The sequence below is a fragment of the Rutilus rutilus genome, assembly GCF_951802725.1.
Source record: "Rutilus rutilus genome assembly, chromosome: 2".
NCBI classification, from domain to species: domain Eukaryota; kingdom Metazoa; phylum Chordata; class Actinopteri; order Cypriniformes; family Leuciscidae; genus Rutilus; species Rutilus rutilus.
In genome coordinates this window covers 37,276,590-37,287,511 of record NC_140210.1, presented here as the reverse complement: position 1 = coordinate 37,287,511, position 10,922 = coordinate 37,276,590, and the positions used below count along the sequence as shown (strand labels likewise).

At 37.0% G+C, this 10,922-nt stretch overlaps 1 protein-coding gene across 1 annotated transcript; it reads left to right on the top strand.

Annotated features, from left to right (window-relative positions):
* The first annotated feature begins 3,891 nt into the window (after positions 1 to 3,891).
* On the top strand, positions 3,892 to 8,768 carry rps6 (ribosomal protein S6). The gene is made up of 6 exons (XM_084402288.1): positions 3,892 to 4,020; positions 4,506 to 4,637; positions 6,734 to 6,944; positions 7,408 to 7,554; positions 8,270 to 8,427; positions 8,631 to 8,768. The coding sequence occupies exons 1-6, from the start codon at positions 4,015 to 4,017 to the stop codon at positions 8,724 to 8,726; spliced, it is 750 nt and encodes a 249-aa protein (XP_084258414.1). The 5' UTR covers positions 3,892 to 4,014; the 3' UTR covers positions 8,727 to 8,768.
* The last annotated feature ends 2,154 nt before the right edge of the window (positions 8,769 to 10,922 follow it).

Below are 10,922 nucleotides of genomic sequence, written 5' to 3'. Positions count from 1 at the left end.
GTTGTGATATTCAAATGATGTGGATTTGAAAACAGATGGATTGTAAGGTAATAATTATTTATTTCTTAGACGCCAAGTATTCAGTGAAGTGATTGATGCCCATGAGTGTGTTATGTCGATGTTTTTAGTTCTAATATTCCAACCGACCGCCAGCCTAAGTTTTTGACGGCCGTGATAACATGCATAAAGGGTGAACTCTGTTTGATTTTTGGGTAATTGTAAAATGTGCTAGAGACGTTCAAAATGCTTTTTGTGTAGATCATTATACTTATTTTACAGAATGAGGTTTTCGTGGCATTTAATTTCAGAGACTGACATGTTTGGCTTGACAAAAAGTTGTCTCGTAGGCCTATAACAAAAATCCTTTATTTAAACCGCATGAAATTGCAGATCCTGTTGTAAATACTGAAAAAAATCACTTTTTAAAATCTCATCTCATCTCATCTCACTTTGAACACACCATGTCAATTCAATTAGAAATGTTTTTCAATCACCTGTCTACTTCTGAGACATAATAATGTGGATAGGTGAGCATGTCATTGTTCTGTTATTTAAAATTAGCTTTTGATCTCTTTGGTGATGCTGTGAAGGAATAATTGAGAGCTTCCATGCATGGCTTTGTCACAGCCTTTTACACTTTCAACCAGGACACAGCACTTCTGAAGTAAAGCTGATAAGAACATTAGGAACATAATGCAAGATGAAAATTGCATACTGAAAAAAGAAGGAAGCAGAATTAAAACAGAGAGGGGGATTCTTGATGCTAAAATAATAAATACTCTTTTTAAATGTGATTAAAACCACATAAGCTACCTTTTTATTTTTTATAACCTGTGATACTTGTCTTCAGGATTCTTTGATGAATAATAAAAAAAGAACAGCATTCATTTAAAATATAAATCTTTTGTAACAATATCCTGTTCACATGGTTTGGGGAATGTTTTTGAAATGTTTTTTTTTTTTTAAAGAAATTAATAGGATGTGTTACATTGATAAAAAGTGATAGTAAAGATGTATATTTTTAGAAAAGATTTATATTTTGAATGAATGCTGTTCTTTTTAACTTTTTATTCATCAATGAATCCTGAGAAATGTACCACAGGTTCCAAAAAAAAAAAAAAAAAAAAAAAAAAACACTTGCATCAATCTGTTTCCAACACTGATAATAACCAAGTAGGCTATACTTTTTTTTTTTTTTCACAGTCTATGAAATCAGCATATTAGATTGATTTCTGAAAGATCATGTGAGACTGAAGACTGCATGGCGTAATGATGCTGAAAATCAAGCTTTGCATTACAGAAATAATTTATATTTAAATATAGGCTAATTTAATTTATATTTTATGTCACTGTTTGTGCTTATTAATGCTTTGTTAAAATTGTTTGCAAACATGCATGCCAGTAGTCTGCTTTAAAATAAGAAAGAAAGAAAGAAAGAAAGAAAGAAAGAAAGAAAGAAAGAAAGAAAGAAAGAAAGAATCACCATGTCTACCTTGTACCTCAGATGTTGTCTCTTTGATGTCTGTGAAGGTGTCATACCATTTGGTTTCACACCTGATAAAGCAAACGCCTCTCGCACTGACCTTAATGTTCTGCGACCCTCTGAATTGAGAACATGCGTTCCGCTCACTTAATTCTACTTTTTACCTTACAGATGCAGGTATTCGGAATTTTCTTTCAGACACGTTTAGCTAAAAAGTTTGTCTCACATCGCACAAATGCATCTCGTGAAACTTCATTTGGCGATCCAAAGGGGGGCAGCAGGATTGAGCATTTGAGAAGGGTGGTGAGGTTGGGAAATGTAACTCATGGAAATACAAACCAACCTTCGAGTATAAGCTTGCAGGACAGTACTATGATCTCCAAACCAGCTGTGAATTTAGCTCACAGCTCATCCTCTACAAACGCGAAAGGATTCTGGAACCAGTTCATGTTTCGTGGAAAATCAGACTTCAGATACGTCCTGCCAATTAGGAACATCGAGGTCCGTCAAGAAAAGTGTCGCGCGCTCAGTTTCTCTCAGGTACGGGTTCGTTTACGGACTTTTTGATGCATACATAATGTGTGATTTTGTACATTTACATGTTTTAAGCAATTTGCAAAACGATGTTTTCTATTTCACAGAGGATCTTCCATGAAAAATGTGAAACGTTGGAGCTCCAAAACAACGTCTGTTTCGGAAAATGCGACACGTCGCCCTCTAGTGGTGAAGACGGAGTTTCCTTTCACTGCGCTGTCTGCTCACCAGTCATCGTCGCTTACAAGACTGTGAAACTGCAATGCGTTGACAACACAGAGATTATAAAAGTTGTAAAAATAATTGAGGACTGTCAATGCAAAACAAACCAAGGACAACATTCACATCACAACGGTCCTGTTCTGGTTGATCCAAGCGTTCATCAATAGACCTGTCATCAAAAAAGATGAACTACAATTAACGATAACTGTTGCTATGTGCCTATGTAGGCCTATCTCTTGGTTTTAATGGTCATAGAAGTAGTCATATAAGGTATACGATGTGTTTCTAGAAATACACGCCAAGTTTTTGTACCCAGTGATGCTTCAAAACAGACCTATTATCCTTGAAAAAAAGTAACAAAAAATAAAAAAATAAATATATAACTCTTAAACCCTTTATAGCCTATTATTTTGCACTGGACACACAGGTGAATACAGGGAGAAAACAAGAACAGCTACTTTCACAACTAGAACAAACACATGTAAAAGCTAATAAAAAGAAAACGAACTGTTTGTAGTGTGGTCTTATCTCTTTCCATTTGTGTTTCTGCCTGCTGTTGAATAGTAGGCTAAATTTTGATGTACACAAACTTTGATCGGCTCTATCATATAGGCCTATAGGCTATTTAAACACTGGAAATTCAAAAATATATAATAATTGTATTAATTTATGGCAAACAAATTAAATTTGACTGAATTTTAAGAACATGTGTTTATAAAAGGACTATAAGATGGAATGACTTTTATGTAAATCATGAAAATTAGCATCAATAATACCAATTTACCTATAACTTACAGGTTTTAACATCTTGTACCTTTTATGAAATATGTTTGGGTCAATGAAATGACTTTCAAATTTTTGTGTCCTTGTGCATTTCCTATGAAAATAATTTGATACATTCATGACATATATCACTTTATTCTATAAAACATATTTAGTTTGAATTCATTTTTAGTACATTTAAATAATAGCCTATATATATATATATTTTTTTTTTATCTCAAACCCCAAAAATGCCAGGTGGTGCAACTGTACGAACATATGAACAGACTACGAAAACTATTTAAAATGGTGTCTTAATAATAAAACATAAAATAAAAAAAACTATGTCATCATTTTAGGTTTGAAACCTTTCATATAAACACATTTTATAGATATCAATAGTTTTAAAGTTGTTGAGATAATTGAAAAAACTTTTGTCCAGTAATTTGTATATTCTCAAATGTCAAGGTGGCACAACTGCAAACATGGCTCTTTTATTAAGAATTGACAAGGTAATTACAGTAAACATGATAATGCATCATCCAGACCATGAGGTCTTGGGGCAGAATGAAAAGGTTTAGATCTCTCAAACTGTTAAAAACTGCTAAATTCAAGTAGCCTTTCAGCTACAGTACCGCCTGACACGAAAACAGTCAAAAGATTAATTGAAACATTTTGAAATGTTATTTAAAAACTGAAACTTGTTTAAACACATTGCTCATGACTCAAAAATATGCATTACATCAGGTTTGAAAATACTATAAACAACACTTTTTTTTTTAGCTTTCTTTGTCAATGACCCGTTTATAGTTTTATCGTGTAGTGTAGGCCTATATCTTTCACTAGAGGTGTGTAGGCTACATGTAGCCTAATATTTTGCTCTCAAACTAGTTTGCGCCTTCTGTTTCAAAACACAATATACTCTCGCGATAACCTGGAAGTCTATGTGAGACTACGAGTCGAATATCCGGTCTCTTTTCCGTGGTGGACTCCAAGCGAGAAAGTCCTCCATAATGAAGGTAGGAGGACTGAAATTGCTATTTTATAAGTTTTGTTATCCACAGTATGGTCAAAATATCGAACGGGTTGCATTATACCATCTCAAAACTATCCGATGTACTTTTCTGAATCGAGTTGGGCTCAAACAATATGAAGGATGGACGTTGATTTCGTTAGATTTGGAGGACGGCCGTGGAAGTGCGGCAACATGGCAGCGACCAGGATAGACATTCAATGAATAAATGAAGCTTTAAAGTTGCGGGTAATTAGCCAGCGTTGTCGCCTATATTGTAATTAAATGCAACGTTAGGACCCTTGTATTGAGTGTCAAACTAACACTCGCTGTTCGGTAGCATAGCATTAGCGGCTAGCTAGCAGAGACGTGTCAGATGAAGAACTCGTCATTTTGGCCAAGTTGTTCAAGACAATGTAATTATTCCTGGTTGGTATTTAACTATTATAGCCTCAGAACACAGTGTAATTCTCTCTTTACTTTTCCAACTAGCTCAATATCTCGTTCCCCGCCACTGGCTGTCAGAAGCTGATAGAAGTTGATGATGAGCGCAAACTGAGGATCTTCTATGAGAAGCGCATGGCCACAGAGGTGGTCGCAGACTCTCTGGGTGATGAGTGGAAGGTAAGTTATCAGAACTGGTTTCATCACATCGTTTATGTTGTGTATTTCCAGCATTTGAATGCTTCACGTGTTGATGGTTGACACTACAGGCCGGTAAAGTCTCAATTAAAGGGTTAACGTTAGTTCAACCTCATGTCTTTCCAAACCCATAAGAATTTCATTGCATATCGGTACTTAAGATATTTTAAATTAATCTTGAGAGATTTCTGAAACTCTATTGAAAACCTATACACCCCACATTGACAGTTTATTCATGCTTGAGCTTCCTTTTACCATAATCAAGTTCTCTGTATGTTCACTAACCAATGTTTTTATATACATTTATGAATAAAAGCCTAATTTAAATCATATGAAGTGAAAATGTCTGTTCAACACTTGGACTTGTTTTACAATCTCTTTATGAATGTTTTAAATAGTTTTCTGGGTAATTATTTTTTTCAATGAGGGACAGAAAGCTCTCAGATTTATTATGGATTTGGAATGAAATGAGGGCGACTAATTGATGAAAGAATTTTTGGGTTAACTAACCCTTTAAGACTACATTTGACTCGCTGGAATACACACTGTTTAATGAACAGATTTTAAACCCCTATGGTCTGGTTTTACAGCCAGTGCTTATATTAAGCCAGGAGTAGGCCTTATTTAAATCAGGACTTTTAAGTAGCCTTTTTAATAGGGATGCACAATATATCGGCCACCATATCGGTATCGGTCGATATATGTTAATTTTTAATGTTGTCATTATCTGCCTTTGAATTGCTTGAAATGTGACTGGAATAACTTTAAAAAAGGAAAATACAAGTTAAGTGCAAAATGTGCAGCGCAAGTCTATCATATATAGGCTACATAAAATTATGAGACCATTATAATTGTGTGCTTGGGACACGACTTTTAATGGTGAGACTTTTGTTTTTAATCGGCCTCTTAAAAATGAGAGAAATTTAGCATCTTTCAAATATAAATCAGTATTGGCCAAAAGTTTCATATCGGTGCATCCCTACTTTTATATATTTTAAGATGTCAGTGCAAGTTGCTTTCTGGATGGAATTGTAGTCTGAAGCTTAAAAATATGATTTAAATTTGTGGCACCTGCAGACCCTTTTGGCTGGTCAGTAGCTGAAAAGGGGGGACAGTTTGGTGCCAACAGTAACAGTGGAGCTGCTAAACGGATAACAACCTGATCATATAAGTGGCTGGTTGTACTGCAAAGCTCTGTCAAACGTCATGCAGTGCACTGTTTAGTGAATCTGGAAAGGTTCTCTGCATATGTGCAGACACGTTTGCCTGTTTAATGCATTAAAGTCTCTAAATTCATTCAAATTAGATGTAGATTCTGTGCACAAATTACATGATTTTTCTGTGAAATGTTAACTTGGACTGCCCAAAATCTGCAGACTGGCTCTGATTTTTGGCAGCTACCATTGACTCATCCCAGATTGCAAATCAGGGAAAAGTTGTGTATTCCAGCCTTAAAATCTGCTCAAAATATCAAACATGTTAAATGTCCTCCGATTAAATGGAATCATAGTCTGAAGCCCCCCCCCCCAAAAAAAGTATGTGCCCATCATACACATCACAATTTTCTGTGAAATTAGTCAACTCTGATTTCCAAAAATCTGCAGACTAGCTATGACTTCCGGAGTGCAAACCGGGAAAAAGTCGTGTAGTGTGTTCCAACCTTAAAGGGATAGTTCACCCAAAAATGAAAATGGTCATTTACTCACCTTCAAGTTGTTCCAAACCTGTATGAATTTCTTTCTTCTGCTGAGAACACAAACGATATTTGAAGAATATGGTTAACCAAGCAGTTGATGGACCCCATTGCCCATCATCTGTTTGGTTTCCGATACTCTTCTAAATATAATCTTTTGTGTTCAGCAGAAGAAAAACTCATACAGGTTTGTAATACCTTGAGGGAAAGTAAATAAGAATTTATTTTTGGATGAACTATTCCTTTTAGTGGACTTTATGGTTGGCTTATCCTGAGTGTGTAGGCTGTATAAAACTAACTGGTGTTAAACTGCTGCACTCGTGACTTCAAAATCTTCTTCAAACTGGTGTTAACATTGGCACAACCATGTTCATTTGTGTTGTAGGGCTATGTTGTGCGCATCAGCGGAGGCAATGACAAACAGGGCTTCCCCATGAAGCAGGGTGTGCTGACCCATGGTCGTGTGCGTCTCCTCCTCAGCAAGGGTCACTCCTGCTACCGCCCTCGCCGTACTGGTGAGCGTAAACGCAAGTCTGTCCGGGGCTGCATCGTCGATGCCAACCTTAGTGTTCTGAACTTGGTCATTGTCAGGAAGGGTGAGTACAGCTAAAATTAAGCTATAGTTTAAATATGGGATGTTATTCAGATTGCACACAGCTGTGGATCTGCTTTGTCTTAAGAGCCATTCTATCAATAGTGTAATTTTACTCATTATTCAAAAAATAATTAAATCTTAATGAGAAAATGTTATGCGTGATTTAATTTGTGGCACTAGCAGACCCTTTTTGCCTGTTCAGTAGCTTATAAGGGGGGACAGTGTGGTGCCAACAGTAACAGTGGAGCTGCTAAACGGATAACAACCTGATCATGTTTTTAGTGGCTGGTTGTACTGCAAAGCTCTGTCAAAATTATTGCAATGAATACAATAGAAAACTATAAATAAAAAAATTTGATGGGCATATTTAACAAGCTTTGTCCTCAGTGCATAGCTCATTTGTAAATTGGAGCAGGAATTTGGTATGCATGTCCATTGCATCTAATCTATAGTTTTTCCTTCAGGTGAGAAGGACATTCCTGGGCTGACTGACAGCACTGTCCCTCGCCGTCTGGGACCCAAGAGAGCTAGCAGAATCCGCAAGCTCTTTAACCTGTCCAAAGAGGATGATGTCAGGCAGTATGTGGTCAGGAGACCCCTCACTAAAGAAGGTACAACTAATGCTTTGTATTTTTCGTCATGTATTGAGTGAACATTTCAGCATATCTTGATCATTAGGTCACAATAGTTATGTTATTGGTTGCCTAAAGACCCATTTTTATTATTTAAAAAAAAAACAAAATATGGATGGTTTAAATTTGCGGCACTAGCAGACCCTTTTTGCCTTTTCAGTAGCTTATAAGGGGGGACAGTGTGGTGCCAACAGTAACAGTGGAGCTGCTAAACGGATAACAACCTGATCATTTAAGTGGCTGGTTGTACTGCAAAGCTCTGTCAAACTTCATGCAGTGCACTGTTTAGTGAATCTGGAAAGGTTCTCTGTGCAGACTGATTTTCCTGTTTAAATGCATTAAAAGTTCTCCCAAGTTCAAGTTGTTTTCACTGGGACCTTTAGTCAGTTTACTCATGAAGTTGCATGCCCTTTTTATTCATAAATGACATAAGCTGGAGGGAAAAGTTCTTGAGTGATGGATGTTTGAAAGTACATGTTTTTTTTTGTTGTACTTGAATACATGCTTTCCACCCAGATCTTTAATGTGGTGGTTATGTTCTGCTGTTTGTACTGTTAAAAATGACGACTTGCCTTAATTCTAATGTCACTTTCATTAGCTTAGCCTGACTGCATCTAGTTAATTACTGGAACCGATGCCCCAGAAGGATTTAAAATGTCCAGAGACTCATGGATGATCATGCTCTTTCCGATAGGCAAGAAACCCAGGACTAAGGCCCCTAAGATTCAGCGCCTGGTTACGCCCCGTGTGCTGCAGCACAAGCGCAGACGCATTGCTCTCAAGAAGCAGCGCACACTGAAGAACAAGGAGGAGGCCGCCGATTACACCAAACTGCTGGCCAAGAGGAATAAGGTACATACATAAATTTTTAGCTAAAAGTTTAATTGATGGTACTTTCCTACAATTTAACCTATGCGCATGAATGAATGTATTTGTACAAAAAAGAAATGTATGGATTGAAGCTTGAATGCTGAAGTGCTGTAAAAGTGTTAAGCACAAACAGTGTAAATGAAAGGTATGTTGTGTAAAGCTGAATATGATGTTGTTTTTTGTAGGAGGCCAAAGAGAAACGTCAAGAACAGATTGCTAAGAGACGTCGTCTCTCCTCACTGAGAGCCTCCACATCCAAGTCAGAGTCAAGCCAGAAGTGAGACATGTGCCTCACAAATAAAGCATCATTTTGTTGAACTTTCTATTTGTTGTCTTGTTTCTTCATTGCCCCTTAAAGTGGTATGTTTCTGAGTTGAATTTTATGATTGGGCTATTTTATCTTGACTGAACACTTATCAAGACTATACATTTATTTTGCAACACTAACTTGTAAGAAATGCAATTAAGGTTTGGCTATCAAGGTGACATTTGTGTAGTATCAACACATTTTTAACTACGGTAATTTTACATTAAGCTTAATTCTCAAAGTTCAGATCTAACCTAGAGGACCAAAATAAATGGGGGGAAAAAGAAAGCTGCTGTTTTCAAACTTTAAGTAGGATCTTATATGGTCATTCCAATATTGGTGGTTTCATGAATGTAATGTTTTATGCTCATCTCAATTCATGTTTTTGTTTTAATGCTCTACCTCTGAAATGCTCGAAGAATTGATCTTTAAGCCATCATGCTTATGCCATTCATATCCCATCTTAAGTATGTTTGTTATAAATAATAATTTGTTACTTTCATATAGTGCTTTTCTCGCCACTCAAAGCACTTTACATATGGAAAGGGGAATCTCCTCAACCACCACCAATGTGCAGCATCCACCTGGATGATGCGACGGCAGTCATATTGTGCCAGAACGCACACTACACCAACTTACTGGTGGAGAGGAGATGAGTGATGAAGCCAGTCAGTATATGGGGATGATTAGGAGGCCATAATGATGGATGCAGGCCAGTGGGTAAATTTGGCCTTGATGCAGCACTTCAGTGTTGAAGATTCAAGGTTGCATGTAGAACCTTTTATCAGGGCAATAACAGTGGAAATATGACAGCCCTAGTCTCGCCTAAATGTCCACGAGCTAAAGTAAATGTTAAATATCTTATACCTTTTCGTTACTGTGTCCGACAGAGCTAATGTATGCTCAGTGGGGGGCAGCAAAATCATACTAACGTGGGCTCTAGAGACATGTCAAGCCATTTAAAATGTAATATTGTATATTAACAATAGTCAAAATCTCAGTAGTGACCAATAGCTATTTTTATTTTACCACTGAATGCTGTGGGTGACTAGTTTGGAGACCGACTTTTCATTTCTCACTAGTATGTATTACAATTGTTCGTGCCTATAGTAAATTTACAATATGTTGCAGCTTTACTTGTTTTAGTTGAAAGAGTGGTTATCTAAACCAGTGATTCTCAACCGGTGGGCCGCGGCCCTCTGGTGGGCCTCGGAGCGTCATCTGGTGGGCCGTGTAGGCAGTGGTAGACTACCCCCAAATTCATTTTTAATTATTGTTTAATTTACAAATCTTGTTATTTTCTAATTATCTAACTGTTCTTATGAATTTATATGATCAAAAACACTCAAGTCAAGTCAAAATGCATTATCTAAAAGCAAATTTATGTTTAAATATCACAACACCAATCATGTCAGATTGAACGTTTGTTCGATCAGACGCAGTAACATTACGTTACTGTAATATCGTTAATCGTTTTCTGAAAAGAAAAGCAGATGTGGGAGACAGACCTGTGCAGGGAAAAGCTTCGAAGTGTGTGGTGAGAAAATACGACGCTGAATACATTAAATTTGGTTTTATAAGGGCAGGTACTGAGGGAGTCGCACACGGACGAGAAGCGCAGCGCTGCGTCTACAACTCGAGGTATCGAACATGCCTGGCCAGCAATATTGTTATGTTTAAGGACATTACGAAATTAAGATAATGTCTCTACTATGTTATGATTGCAATTCAATTTTCAATTACAATTAAATAGAATCGTTGCTGAGTCTGCAGTCTGAACACTTTACCTCAGGACGTACATTAACTGAATTAATTGAGAATCTCACCTGAAAATCCGGTCATTTTCATCCACGCAGCTGATTTCTGTAAATTTGAATATAAAACTAAATGTATCTTGCAGCACAGGGTGAAGTCAGTATAAAGGCTACATTAATGACGCTTTGATACAAATGTAATGTAGTAAATTTATTATAAAACTATGTAAATGGCGCTCTGTGGCGCGACAGGTTTTTGAACAGAATCTTGAGCCATAGCTGGCGCTGCGGACATACGCCGCCGGTGTGCGTACACTCATAGAAAATAATGTGTTCGAATTTTAAAGACGTGCCGCTGCGCTTCTCGTCCGGTGTGCGACCCCATAGCTGAAGGCGCATGTGGAGAAATGTTGTTG